Source organism: Oryctolagus cuniculus, chromosome 1 (genome assembly GCF_051225735.1).
Source record: "Oryctolagus cuniculus isolate XC-2025 breed Fujian yellow rabbit chromosome 1, ASM5122573v1, whole genome shotgun sequence".
Taxonomy (NCBI): domain Eukaryota; kingdom Metazoa; phylum Chordata; class Mammalia; order Lagomorpha; family Leporidae; genus Oryctolagus; species Oryctolagus cuniculus.
Genome location: NC_142867.1, coordinates 184489939 through 184505234, shown reverse-complemented (window position 1 = coordinate 184505234; position 15296 = coordinate 184489939). Strand labels below are relative to the sequence as shown.

Genomic DNA, 15296 nt, shown 5'->3' with positions numbered 1-15296 from the left:
AGGCTCACGCTCATCTACACTAGGCCTCCAGCAGTTCTCCATATAGTAAGTGTTCCCACCAATATTAGCTCCACCTGCAGGATCCTGCTTCTGTACTTGTGCTCCAGGTAAGCTGGGAGTCTCTGTATCCTCCTTCCTCTCCGATCATTAGAGTAGTCTTGACCTATGGCCTCAGTTCTCTGAAGCTACAGATTGAGTTGTGGATTTTGGGATTGTTCAGTATTTTGTTGTGAGGACAGGAGGGATGATGACCCCCAAGCTGGTGACATGGTGAATTGGAAGCCCAAACTCCCTCCAAATGTGTAAATGTGTATATAACATCAAAATAGAAGTCTTTTAAGGGCAGATGCTTCTAGAGATAATCATTTTTACATCAAAACTTCAATAGCAAGAAAATAATTTAACTCAATCCATTCTATGACTAAAGAAGAAATAAGCGTTTTCATTTATAAACATTTCTATTTATAATGCATCTTCTTAAAGGTTTGTTTTATTTATTTGAAAGTGAAACTTATAAAGAGAGAGGGAAGGAGAGACAGAGAACCTTCCACACACTGGTTCACTCCCAAAATGGCCCCAAAGGCGGGGCTGAGCCAGGCCAAAGCCAGGAGCTTCATATTGGTCTCCCACGTGGGTGCAGGGGCCCAAAAACTTGGCCTCTTCTCCTTTCCTTTCTCAGACACACTAGCAGGAAACTGGTTCTGCAGTGGAACAGCCAGAATGAAAATCAGTGCCCATGTGGGATGCTGGCATCACAGGTGGTAGCTTATCCCTCTCTGCCATTATACTGGCCCCAAAATAAAAGCTTTTTAAATGACCAACCACAAAGGAGTGCAAATGAATGAATTAAAGAAAAATCTTTTCCAGGTCTCCATCCTTACTTCCTATACTTTCATTGAAGTCTGCTGTTGAAAAGAAGGTTCTCATGATTTCCATTCTGACACAGTCACTGTATTCTCTTTCTGATAGAGACAGGTTCCCTGGAAGCACCTTTTCAGCATCAGTGTTGGGTGCTGAGTCATCAAAACAGATTCTTTCTCTCCCATCACCTGTACCTCGCAGGTCTCCAGGTCTTGCAGATGCTGATGGTGTGCAGTGTGCAGTTCTTCCAGGAAGATCATTTTTTAAATTTATAATTTTCTTTGCCTATTGTTGCTGCTGGTATATTTTTTTATTTTATCTTGAGGTTAGTACTCAATTAAGACAATAAAAATGGAAAGGTAAATAACTTCCCAAAATTTCCAATATGTAATTTTTTTTCCTTTTTCCAATGAACTTTCTTTTTTTTAAAGATTTATTTATTTGAAAGTCAAAATTACACACACACACACACACACACAGATATTGAGAGAGAGAGAGAGAGAGAGATCTTCCATCTGATGGTTCACTCCCCCAGTCGGCTGCAATGGCTGGAGCTGCACCGATCCGAAGCCAGGAGCCAGGAGCTTCTTCTGGGTCTCCCAAGTGGATGCAGGGGCTCAGGAACTTGGGCCATCTTCTATTGCTTTCCCAGGCCATAGCAGAGAGCTGGATCAGAAGTGGAGCAGCTGGGTCTCGAACCGGCATCAAGATGGGATACCCACGCTTCAGGCCAGGGCGTTAACCCACTGAGCCACAACGCTGGCCCCTCCAATCAACTTTCTTGAAAGTTGTCATTGCACCGGGATAAGTTGAGCCAAAAGGAGAATAAATGCAAATATGAAACTTCTAAAAGTGAAAAAAGGAAAGTGACTCACTGAGTTAAAAAAAAATACAATGGGAATTCTCCTCACATACTCACACTCTGTTCATTCCAGTATGGCTTCTGCTTATTAATTATTCCTTCACTAATGTCTTTGACTGCATCTACATTCCCAGTTTAGTGCACATTTTTAATCCACAGAGCAGTTCACTGACACTCAATATACTAATAGTGATAAATAATAATGATTATAAATATCATTAAATTATAATTTTAAATACTTTGACATGTCATGCCTTAATAAATAAAATAGTAAACATGTTAATATGACTCTCTAGTACATTAGTCCTTGAAATCTATCTGAACACAAATATATTTGAGAAGTAAAAATTGTGCAGAGAAGAGAATAATCTACATTATTTCTCAAGTCCCACCCTCTCTCTCTCCTCCACTCAAGCAGACAAACCAGTTAACAGTATTTTCTATATATGTTGTCTCTAACTTTCTCTTTTCTCTTTCACCTAGATGCACCTTCCAACAGAGGTTTTGCTGATTAATTCTACCAAATCATCTATCACTAAGGTCATCAATGACTTTTATTTTCCCATTGTTGTGAGCAATTGCAATCCACATTTTCTATTGATACATTGATTATTCTAGAGTTTTAATTGTAAATATGCTCCTATCAGCATTTCTCTTGTTCTAATGTATGATCTTTCCAACTCAATGTCCTATGGGACTCTTCTCCCTTTAAAGTTGAAGTTCACACCAATCAATATTAATTTATCTTTTTATTTATTTATTTATTTTGGACAGGCAGAGTTAGACAGTGAGGGAGAGAGACAGAGAGAAAGGTCTTCCTTCCATTGGTTCACCAGCAAAATGGCCAAATCCAAAGCCAGGAGCCAGGTGCTTCCTCCTGTCTCCCACGCGGGTGCAGGGGCCCAAGCACGTGGGCCATCCTCCACAGCCTTCCCGGGCCACAGCAGAGAGTTGGACTGGAAAAGGAGCAACTGGGACTAGAACACGGCACCCATATGGGATGCTGGTGCCGCAGGTGGAGGATTAACCAAGTGAGCCACGACGCCTGCCCCCAACACCAACCAATTTTAAGCCTTTTTCTTATTCTCTAGTATCTTCCCATGTGGCCACTTCTGATAGCAGGCTTTCAGTTGCTGGCATTGCTTGTAAATTGCAAGCTCATATATTCATTGCCAGTGCATATGTGCACTTAGCTGTCCCAGTCAGCTGTGCACACTATCTGCTGCTTCTGCTTCCATTTCCTGATCTGCCTCTTCCCAAGATCTGCTGGGACCATTTCAATTGTTTTTCTCTTCTTATCATTATAGTATTTAACTGAGCAGATATTTTAAGTATGATAATTCCTTTCGGTTGCTTTCTTACCAACATCAAAGACTCAAGAAAGCAGCAATTCTATTTGTTCTCTTCAGTTCTGTGTTGTGAAGGCAACATACAACCTAGTTAGGAGAAAGCATATTTATATTTCTATCTTTAATATGATAGTCCCGTGTAAATGAATTGTGCCATTGAGTCTTTAATCAGATTGCACAATAAATCTCATATTTTCTTTTATAGGATAGACAAATAGAGCAAGTTTGCTATAGGAAAAATTCAATGTACAAAGTGAAATGATGAATTGATTAATATAAAGAGTAATTTTATTACATTAACCACAGTACAAAAGTGAACATGATTATCATACGGATAAAAACTATTTAAATCTTAAATATAGTTAAATATATAAATATTCAAATATACAAATACATAAATATTTAAATAGATATATTGAATGTTCATCTGTAAAAAATAATGCCCCAAAAGTTAACGAGATGTTGTTTAATAGCCTTGAAAACATCTAACAAACTGATTGAATTAATATGGGCATTTTAGGAGAAAGGAGTCTTTTAATGGCAGAATTTGCTCAAGTGTGATATGTGTTTTTGTCAACAGGAATCATTTCCGTGTTGGCCCTGGTCTCATTCCTTGCTCCAAATTCTTTCTTGCCAGATTCTTGATAAAGAGACGGCTCTCCTGGCTTCCGCTCTGACAACCTCCCAGGCACAAGGGCTGTATTGCTTCTCTGCCAGATAGACAGCAATTCCTTGGAAGTATTTCCTCACAGCCCATGCGGAGTCCTCATGCTTCAGGGGCGTCTCCTCCGCCCCCGCTCCCTGCATCATGCAGACCTCCAGGTCACTCTGCTGCTCGAAGAGTCCAGTGCAGAGTCTGTCCAGGAGGGCCTTGTCCCAGGCAGCAGACGCCTCCTTGGTGCTGAACAGGTTGAGGAGCTGCTGGGTCATCTCGTGGAGCACAGAGATGGCCTGTGCCCTCTGGGCCTGGTGTCCACCCAACTCCTCCAGGGGGCACTTAAAGTCATGTCTGTCCTGCAAGCAGGAGAGAGGGGAGACTCTCCTCATTTGTCCCAGGAGCATGGAGGACCTCCCGTCACTGAGGCTGTGGGTCTGAGGCAGATCACAGCCCAGAGAGCAGAGGGACTTGGAGCTGAGCACCAGCAGGGCCAGCAGCGAAGAGAAGGGCAAGGCCATGGGGGATCTTGCAGATGCTGCTGGCCTGGCTGAGGTGGCTGATCAGAGCCTCGGCCTCTAGGTTCTCTGAAGACCTTGCTCTGCTCAAGTGCCTTAAATAGGGGACATGCTGCTTTCCTTTTTCTGAATGCCTTCTCTTCACTTTCTACTTCTCTTTTTGCTTTCCTTTGTGCACTCTACAGGATTCAAAAGCAGTTTTCCTCACCATTTTCCCATCAGTGCCTCATCTTTCCTGCTTTAATGCCTTTTTAGAATTTTTTTGTAATAGAGCATCATTATAATTTTAAAAATATCTACTGTGCATCTCTCTACATACACTATATATATGTTTATCTAAATGTAAAGCATTCAAATTTCAATCTTTTTGGTTGCTGCAGAGTTAATAATGGCAAAAAATCAATTCAAAGTTACCTTTAAAAGCTGTTGACATTTAACTTATCTTTTGTACTATTTGGTGAAGCAACTTTTAATTCATTTTATTTATTTATATAAATTATCACGTACCAATTTATTTCACAAATCTGAAATTCCCAAATACTTAATAGTACTCATAAGACTAGCTGTTGTGGAGGTGAAAAATTAAATTATGTGCTTCACATTGATATTTGGTGTACTGAACTTTTAATTTTTCTTCATGTGAGAAAATAATTTTTAACATCATTAGATGCTAGACATTCCTCCACCTTTTTTCTTTATTTTTTGTTTCCCATACTTGACAAAATTGTTAGTGTGTAGGAAAACTTCAGTGGAATTGAATAGTAAGATATAAGCTGTTTGCATTTTATTCTCAAATCCCACCTCACACTCTGAAGTACCGAAGCTTAAACTTCAGTAACATCCGCAAAGCCGTCACTGACAAAATTAACCGAAGGTACTTCCCAAAAATGACTTGAGCTCAAGCAAATGATGGAAACAAAATGCACTAGCCAGCCATCTATTCATCATAGGTTTATGGAGATATTCTTGGGTATGTTTTGGCTATCTCCCATGAGCTCACTATCAATCCTTTTCATATGATACATAAAGAAAGCAAATGAGGGACTGGTGTTGTGATGCAGTAGGGATAGCTGCTGCCTGTGACACTAGCATCTCATAGGGGAGCATGTTTGTGTCCCAGCTGCTCCACTTCCCATCCTATTCCCTGCTAACAGCCTGGGAAAGTCAACGGAGGATGGCCCTCGTGTTTGGGCCCCTGACATCCCCGTAGAAGACCTGGATGAAGCTGCTGGTTTTTCACTTTGGCTTGACTCAACTCCGGCCATTTGGGGTGTCAACCAGCAGATGGAATATCTCTCTGTCTCTTCCTCTTCGTGTAACTCTTTCAAATATTAATTTATTAGCCGGCGACACGGCTCAATAGGTTAATCCTACACCTAGCGGTGCCGGCACACCGTGTTCTAGTCCCGGTCGGGGCGCCGGATTCTGTCCCGGTTACCCCTCTTCCAGGTCATCTCTCTGCTGTGGCCAGGGAGTGCAGTGGAGGATGGCCCAAGTGCTTGGGCCCTGCACCCCATGGGAGACCAGGAGAAGCACCTGGCTCCTGCCTTCGGATCAGCGCAGTGCGCCGGCCGCAGCGCGCCAGCCGTGGCGCCATTGGAGGGTGAACCAATGGCAAAAGGAAGACCTTTCTCTCTGTCTCTCTCTCTCACTATCCACTCTGCCTGTAAAAAAAAAAAAAATATATATTTATTTATTTGACTTTCAAATAAACAAATAAAACTTAAAAAAAGAAAGCCAATGAGAAAAATGAATACTAAGAAAAAGTTTTGTTGGATATGGTTGAGCTTTGGAGGGTCACAAACCATCATATCTAAGATTTCTCCACAGCCTAAGAATTTGTTTTTAAACACTAAGGGCCATATCGTGCCTAATGAGACTATGTGATTCAGAAAGTAATCTTTATATAGTTGCATTAAAGCTCAAATATTCCAAAGAACTCCAACAGGTCCCAAATGAAGTTGATTCCTATGCAATGAAGGCATCCCACCTTTGCCACAGATTCATAACTGGAGGAATGTTGCATATGTGAAGCATTAACTTTTAGCCCTGATCTTAGTATCTGTGGTTAATTTTATTTTTAATTTCTTTGTCATTTTTCAAAGAAATCTTGTTTATTCAAAAGGAAGAAACGAACAGACTGTTAGGGAGGAAGTGAGGGGGGCAAAGAGATAAAGACCTCCCAATTTGTGTTTCAGTTCCCAAATGTCCACAACAGCCACATCTAGGCCAGCATGCAGCCGATAGGTGGGAAGCACATCTAGGTCTCGTCCATGGATGGCAGGGATTCAAGCACTTGAGTTTGCTTCTCAAGTTTGCCTGTTGATTCTCAGGGTGTACATTAGCAAGAAGCTGAAATTAGGAAGAGGACTAAAATTCAACCCAAGTGCCCTGATACGGGGTGTAGACACCTCAGGCAAGCCCTGACCTCCTGTGCCAAACACCCACTGCTGTCTTTACTTTTTTTATTTTGCATAGCAACTTGGGTTGTCCCTGTCCTCAGGATTCTTACTCCTTAAACAATGGAATCATATTTGGGAAAACACTCCCTTATTGACTGGACTCTGTCTTATTCTCTTTGTTGTCATCAGTACCAGGCTATATATAATCACTCAAGAAATAATTTTTACTGAAGTTTTTTTTTTTTCAGATTTTCTTTTGCTACTGGAAGCCATTCATAAATGATCCAGCTATGTTGCTTCATCATGGCCATTGTTGCTAGAACTGTAATAGAAAATTTTTAGCATTTCCACTTTACTCACTGTCACTAATCTCTAGAGTTTATTGTTAAAACAAATGAAATTCTAGTTCCTTTAAGATACACGTGGTTCTGGGGATTCTAAATTCAAGAGCAACACAATATGTTGCCTCTTTCTAGTACTATATTAAACTCACAAGTATGACTCATATCTTACTTGCTCTCTACTTTGCCATAACAGAACATAATTGCCCTGGTGTCATATGTAGAATAAAATCTAAATGAAATTTCTCCCTGAGTCACACAGATCACAGGCATCAGAAAACATAATACACTATTGTTTTTAGGGTAATAGTTCTGTATCTCCTGAATTATCAATACTGCCCTTTGCAAGTAGGAGCCAAGCTGTTAGGATATATGTTTGAACTATAAAGGATTATGACATCGATTTTCTGTCACATAGAAGCCGAGATTTCACATCATTTGATGATCTTCAGATGACATGAGTGTAAAATCAGTTTGTCAGTATAAGTGTAGGTATAGAAAAAAATGTTTTTAAGGAACTAAATAAATTTTATTATTAATTATTTTTATAATTCAATTGAATTCTTATGCATCAAAAAAAATGCTGAAAGTTCTAAAACGAGCATAAGAGTACTACTAATATATGATCCTTTACCTGAAATGAATGTGCAAAAATTTAGTATGTTACAAAATTTAGTATGTTACATCCTCCACTGCCTTCCCGGGCCATAGCAGAGAGCAGGCCTGGAAGAGGGGCAACCGGGACAGAACCCAGTGCCCCGACTGGGACTAGAACCCGGTGTGCCGGCGCCACAGGCAGAGGATTAGCCTATTGAGCCGCAGCACCGGCCCCAGCTACTCTGTTTCTAGTCCAGCTCCCAGCTAATGTTTCTGGGAATCAGGTGATGACACTCATGTACGTGAGTTCTTACCACCCATATGGGAGACATGGATGCAGTTCCTGGAATTTCTTCAGAGCAGATATCAACAAATTCTCCCTAGATGCATAAAAATAAATGTAGTAGTAAACATGAATAAGGAAGACAATATGACTCCCCAAAAGGAACACAATAGCATTTTTTTTTTTGACAGGCAGAGTGGATAGTGAGAGAGAGAGACAGAGAGAAAGGTCTTCCTTTTGCCATTGGTTCACCCTCCAATGGCGCCACGGCTGGCGCGCTGCGGCCGGCGCACTGCGCTGATCCGAAGGCAGGAGCCAGGTGCTTCTCCTGGTCTCCCATGGGGTGCAGGGCCCAAGCACTTGGGCCATTCCCCACTGCCTTCCCAGGCCACAGCAGAGAGCTGGCCTGGAAGAGGGACAGCCGGGAAAGAATCTGGCACCCCAACTGGGACTAGAACCCCGTGTGCCGGCACCGCTAGGCGGAGGATTAACCTAGTGAGCCCAGGCGCCGGCCAACAGCATTTCAATGTTAGACGGTGAAGATGAAGAGATTGAAGAAACGTCTGAAAAGGAATTCAGAAGAATGACTATAAGGTTACTTAAAGACAGAGAAGTAATATGACTGGTTTAATTCTGTAATTAATACACAGTTATTCTTAAGTGTTGAAAATTAACTGAAATGTGATCCCTGTTAAACATAAGAGTGGGAATAAGAGAGGGAAGAGATGTATAATTTGTGACACGCTCAAGCTGACTTGCCCCAAATTGTAGAGTTAGAAACATACCAGGGGATTCCAATTCAATCCCATCAAGGTGGCATGTACCAATGCCATCTCACTAGTCCAAGTGATCAATTTCTGTTCACAATTGATCATAATGAAAGGACTAAGAGTCAAAGGGAGCACATAAACAAGTCTAGTACCTGCTAACACTAACTGATAGAATAAATAAAGGGGAGAGTGATCCAACATGGGAAGCGAGATACTCAGCAGACTCATAGAATGGCAGTTGTCCTAAATAGCACTCTGGCCTCAGAATCTGCCCTAAAGGCATTCGGAGCTGGCTGAAAAGCCCATGAGAGTATTTCAGGCATGGAAAGCCAAGACACTCTGGCAAAAGATCTCTGCGAGTGAGATCCCAGTGGAAAGAACAGGTCTTCAAAGAAGGAGGTACCTTTCTCTGAAGGGAGGAGAGAACCTCCACTTTGACTATGACCTTGTCTAAACAAGATAAGAATCGGAGAACTCAGAGGGCTTCCATAGCCTTGGAAACTCATGACTGGAGCATAGAGAGATTACTGATGCCATAGACAGGAGTGTCAAATGGTAAAGTCAACAACAGGAGTCACTGTGCACTTACTCCTCATGTAGGATCTCTGTCCTTAATGTGCTGTGCATTGAGATTTAATGCTATAACGAGTACTCAAACAATATATTTCACTTTGTGTTTCTATGGGGGTGCAAACTGTTGAAAGCTTTACTTAATGTATGCTAAACTGATCTTCTGAAAAAAAAAAAAAAAGAAGAAGAAATTATCAATTCCCAACTTGACTCTCACTGGGATTAAACATGACAATAGGTCTTCTCTGATTTCATCATCATTTAAAAAAAATCATCTATTGTTTTTCACTTTATGTTTCTGTGTGGGAGCAAACTGTTGAAATCCTTACTTAATGTATACTAAGCTGATCTTCTGTATATTAAGATAATCGAAAATGAATCTTGATGTGAATGGAAAGGGAGAGGGAGTGGGAAAGGGGAGGGTGATGGGCGGGAGGGACGGTATGGGGGGAAGCCATTGTAATCCATAAATCGTACTTTGCAAATTTATATTCATTAAATAAAAATTAAAAAAAAGAGTTAAATAAATCTGTAAATGACATGAATGAGAAATTTGGCCATGAGATAGAGATATTAAAGAAAAATCAAACTGAAATATTAGAAACAAAGAATCCAAAGGGCTAGCGCTGTGGCTTAGCAGGCTAAGCTGCTGCCTGCAGTGCCAGCATTCCGTATGGGCGCTGGCTCAAGTTCCAGCTGTTCCATTTCCAATCCAGCTCCCTGCTAATGTATCTGGGAAAGCAGTGGAGGATGGTCCAAGTCCTTGGGCCCCTGCATCATATGGGAGTCCTGGAAGAAGTTCCTTGCTCCTGCCTCTGGACTAGCTCAGCTCCAGCCACTGAGGCCATTTGGGGATGAGGCAGAGGATGGAAGACCTCTGTCTCTCCCTCTCTAACTCTGTCATTCAAATAATCAATCAATAAATATTTTTTGAAAATAATTCAATAGGTCCAATAACAAGTACAGTGGAAAGCCCTAACAACAGACTTGGTGAGACGGAAAAAAATATCTGAGTTAGAAGACAAATCCATGGAATATCTGTCAGACAAAAAAATAAAATTATAAAAACTAAAAACAATATTTGAGATCTACAGGATACTAGCAAATGACCAAATAAAAATATCTTAGACGTTCCTGAATGAATGGAAAAGCAAAATGTTTTATAAAGTTTGTTCAGTGAAGTAATAGCAGAAAATTGCCCTAAATTGGAGAAATATATGGACATCCAAGTATAGGAAGAGCTAGAACTTCAAAAAGACATGATCAGAAAATATCTTCACTGCACATATTACATTCAAACTTTCAGAAGTAAAATATAAAGAAAAGGTCTTGACCAGCCCCGCGGCTCACTTGGCTAATGCTCTGCCTGCAGGGCCGGCACCCCGGGTTCTAGTCCCAGTTGGGGCACCGGATTCTGTCCCGGTTGCTCCTCTTCCAGTCCAGCTCTCTGCTGTGGCTTGGGAAAGCAGTGGAGGATGGCCCAAGTGCTTGGGCCTTGTACCCGCATGGGGGACCAGGAGAAGCACCTGGCTCCTGGCTTTGATCAATGCCGTGCACTGGCCACAGCAGGCATTGTGAGGTGAACCAACGGAAAAAGGAAGACCTGTCTCTCTGTCTCTCTCTCTCACTAACTCTTGCTGACAAAAAAAAAAAAGTCCTAAAATGTTTATGTCAGAAACACCACAGTAATTCTAGGGAATTCCAACTAGATTGACTGTATACTTCCCATCAGAAATCAAGGCTAGTAGAGAATACAGATATAATTTAACATGCAAAACAAAAAAAAATTCTGTGAACTCAGAATACTATATCCAGTAGAGCTCTTATTTATAAAAAATGGTGAAATAAAATGCTTCCAAAACAAACAGAAATTGAAAGAATTTGTCAACACTTGGCCAGCTCTACAAATGACACTGAAGAATGAGCTACACAGAAATTTATAGAAAATAATCAGTAAAATGAATCAATGTAAAGGCAGAAAAATTCCTAGTAAAAGTGCAAAGCAGATCCAAACCAAAGAGTAGAAACATTTATGAGAAAATGGCAGGACCAGGTTGTTAAATATCAATAATAACCTTGAATGTAAATGAACTAAACCCTCCAGTTAAAAGATACAGACTGGTTGAATGGATTAAAAAAAAGCAAACAAGACCTATCTATATGCTGCCTCCAAGAAACATACCTCACCAAAAAACATACACACGGACTGAAATTGAAATGTTGGAAAAAATACTCCATGCAAACTGAAATAGAAGATGAGCGAGAGTAGCCATACTAATATTGGACAAAATAAACTTAAAGACAAAAACTGGTAAAAGAGACAAAGAAGGGTACTAGCAATGATTCTGCCTTTGGCAGAAGCAGCCACTTTCCTGCCTTTGTGCCCATTAGCAATGGCCACCAATCGTTCCCACTTTGCAGTTCTGAATTTTGCTAGTTTACACTTTGTCCTTGAGTCACCATAGGTCACTTCCTTTATTTCACTTCCATGACAATCAGAGTTGCATTTTTTTTTCTTTTCACCTATGAACAACTGCCAAGTTTTGCTTTCTAGGAAGTTGAAAAGTGAAACGAACCAACAAATATCTGAGTTGTAAAAAGAATGCAAAAAAGAGAAAAAAATGCAGCAACTGCTGCAGCCTCCTGTATTGACTCAAGACACGGTAGAATGTGATGCAGCAGCAAGGCCAGCCTTGCCCAGTAAAGCACCATGTGAAAAAGAAGTCACAAAATCTTATAGTGAAAAAGATGCAAACCAATAAAGGAAAGCATTTGATTTCTCTTTGACTTACTTAAGTTTGACTCACTGCCCTGAATTCTGAGGCTGAAACACAGATAGGAGCCCAAAGGGGCCCAATAGACTCACACTACCTGGAGGAAAAACCGAAGGCCCCTGGTTTTCGGGATATGAACTTCTTATGAGAGGCAACATCAAGACCAACAAGAAGGAGCCAGCGCTGTGGCGCAGTGGATTAAAGCCCTGGCCTGAAGTGCTGGCATCCCATATGGGCACCGGTTCTGGTTCCGGCTGCTCCTCTTCCGATCCAGCTCTCTGCTATGTCTGGGAAAGCAGTAGAAGATGGCCCAAGTACTTGGGCCCCTGCACCTGCATGGGAGACCTGGAAGAAGCTCTTGGTTCCTGGCTTCGGATCAGCACAGCCCCGGCCATTGCGACCATCTGGGGAGTGAACCAGCGGATGGAAGACCTCTCTTTCTGTCTCTACTTCTCTCTGTACCTCTGTATTTCAAATAAATAAAATAAAATCTTCTTTAAAAAAAAACAACAAGAATATCAAGGGGCAATAGTTAAGAAGCTTTGAGGGTAACAGGTGCTCAGTGGTTTGAGTAAAAGCACTGAATAACAAAAGCCACACAGGGAAAATAAAAATTATTAGACACTGCGGGTAAAATCAGCATAGTTGGAAAAGCCTTCCAACTACTCAGGCAATACAAACATTAGCTATCAGCATCTGAGGGCTGCGACATGTGGTCAGGAGAGGAAGGGTTCACCACTGGGAGCCATGGTCCTTCACACAAATTGCAAGGGGCAAGAGCGAGAATTGGAGGATTTATTATTTTGGCAACAAAGAAAGAAGGCCTTCCTTCAGCAGAGGCGTGGCACTGACACTTTGTCATTTTAGATGAAACCGTGTTGGTTGATGTCATAACAACCTCATGAGAGAGGTGATGCTGGGGAAATAACAATGCCTCAGATTTATGAACTCCGTTACCTTATGCACCTAAAACATACAACACATACACGCACACACACACATGCACAAACGAATTCCTCCTAGGGATATTGTCCCAGCCTGAGGGGCACCGCAGATCTGCAGTAAAAAAAAATATATATATATATACTGGAAAAGGGTCGTGTCTACATTCATCCTGACCACGGAGTCCCACTGAAATTTAAGCACATGGAGGTTCTCGAAGGAAGAGAAACAATGGAGAAACTTAGCCACTAATAATCACCAGCATCTTCTGTGTAGTAAACAGCACAACCACAGTCTTTGTTCTAAAAGGTTAATTTACCAAAGATAGCTGGGAAATCACTACCAAATACAGAAACCTATAGGGCCAAGGTACCCAGACTTCTGGGCAGAGTATGGAGGGCAAAAATGGAACCTTGAAAAAATGGCTAGACATTTGTTCTTAGAAAACAAAGGGGCAACATGTGAGAAGAGTGTGTGTTTGTGTGCACAATTATCCATCCACCCATCTGTCTTTCTATCTATGCATGTTTGACTTTAGGACAAAGATGTTTCTCATTTAATTCATATTTGTCTATTGGAGTCGAACGTCAGAAGTTTCTGGGGAAAACTCAACTTTTGTTTCAAAATCAGTAGTTTAGATTAAGAATACCGAAATGAAAGCAAAAAAGGGAAGTAAAAGCAGAAAGTCCATTCTGTATGATATAAATGCCATGCACAGCCAGAATGCCTTCAGAGAACCTAGAGTCCAAGGTTCACCCAGACCCCAGCCCAGCCAGGACAGCAGCAGCCTCATTTCCCCATGGCCCAGCTACTCCCTCTGCTGACGGCCCTGGTGCTGTGCAGCTATGGCCCTGTTGGATCTCTGGGCTGTGACCTGCCTCACAACTCTGCCCCTCTGAGCAGGACGACCTTGGTGCTTCTGGACCAGATGAGGAGGGTCTCCCCTGTCTTGTGTCTCAAGGACAGAAGAGACTTCCAGTTCCCGCGGGAGGTGGTGAACGGCAGCCAGTTCCAGAAGAACCAGACCGTGTCTGTCCTGCACGAGATGCTGCAGCAGATCTTCAACCTCCTCCACACAGCACGCTCCTCTGCTGCCTGGAACAACACCCTCCTGGAGGAACTGCACACTGCACTTCATCAGCAGCTGCAAGGCCTGGAGACCTGCTTGGTACAGGCCATGGGAGAGGAAGACTCTGTCCTGACAGCTGACAGCCCAACGCTGATGCTGAAGAGGTACTTCCAGAGAATCCGTCTCTACCTGGACGAGAAGAAACACAGTGGCTGTGCCTGGGAACTCGTCAGAATGGAGATCAGGAGAGCCTTCTCCTCAACAGCAGACTTGCAGGAAAGCTTAAGAAGCAAGGATGGAGACCTGGCGTCATCCTGAGATGGTTCTCGTTGACTGATCGCCCCATCACACTTGTACATGTGTATTTGGTCATTTCTAAAGGCTCTTCTTTCTGCTTCCGTCACATCAGGGAACTTGCTGAGTTAATTCAGCAACTACTTTGTTCATATATTAAGGAAGTATATGTGAAGCGCATTCAGCTCCGGGGTGTTGATTCCTAGGGGATGAAAGCTCTGATATTATTTATTTACTGAATGTATTTATTTATTTATTTATTCATTTATTATTGTATCCTATTTTTATTTGACATACTTTTCACATAGCAGGTGTTCACTTTTACATTGTATTAAGATTGGAAATCAGGCTCACATTTCCATTTCAAGAAATATTGTGCTTATTATCTATTAAATTTTTAAAATATGTACATTTATCATAATAAAGTCTACTTATTTACTATTTTTTGCTGTTTAAATGCCTTATTTTTACCTATAGACCTTTTATTAAGATGTGCGTTAAATAAAAGTGTTTTTTTCTACCCTATATTGAGACACTGGCTTTCTGAACCAAGTTGAAGAATGGACAGTAATACTATTTACTTTATTATTCCACTCACATGACATGTGTAAAGAGAAAAATAACAGTATCAGATTTTGGAATTGCTTTGAAAAAATACACAGTCCCTGCTGCCTTGAAACAACATCATATATATGAGAAAAGAAACATAAACACTGTACTAATTTCCCTTAATTGAAACAGTATAAAAAGGAGTAAAGCACAGAGATGTTTTCATACTGGAAGCTTTGGTACAGCGGATACTACAAAGGACAAAAGGGGGTAGATCTCTTTTTTAAAGGTACCTGGGAGAATTAAGTACAGAAGTTATGTTGGCTGTTGGGTACATGGTCCTAGAATGAACAACAAATGCCATGGGTGAAGGGAATAATTTGAGATTCCTTATTGCACGTCTAATAACAAGGACATTGGGATGGATTTTGTGAGTTACAAATGGAGAAGACCCTCAATA

The 15296-nt window shown here is 41.4% G+C and overlaps 2 protein-coding genes across 2 annotated transcripts; one reads left to right on the top strand and one right to left on the bottom strand.

Annotated features, from left to right (window-relative positions):
- Nucleotides 1-3678: 3678 nt before the first annotated feature.
- LOC138846686 (interferon alpha-10) lies at nucleotides 3679-4248 on the bottom strand. The gene has a single exon (XM_070063167.1). It carries the CDS (start codon nucleotides 4246-4248, stop codon nucleotides 3679-3681), a length of 570 nt encoding a protein of 189 aa, XP_069919268.1.
- Nucleotides 4249-13723: 9475 nt separating this feature from the next.
- On the top strand, nucleotides 13724-14311 carry LOC138846684 (interferon omega-1-like). Its single transcript, XM_070063162.2, has one exon. The coding sequence runs from the start codon at nucleotides 13724-13726 to the stop codon at nucleotides 14309-14311; it is 588 nt and encodes a 195-aa protein (XP_069919263.1).
- Nucleotides 14312-15296: the final 985 nt, after the last annotated feature.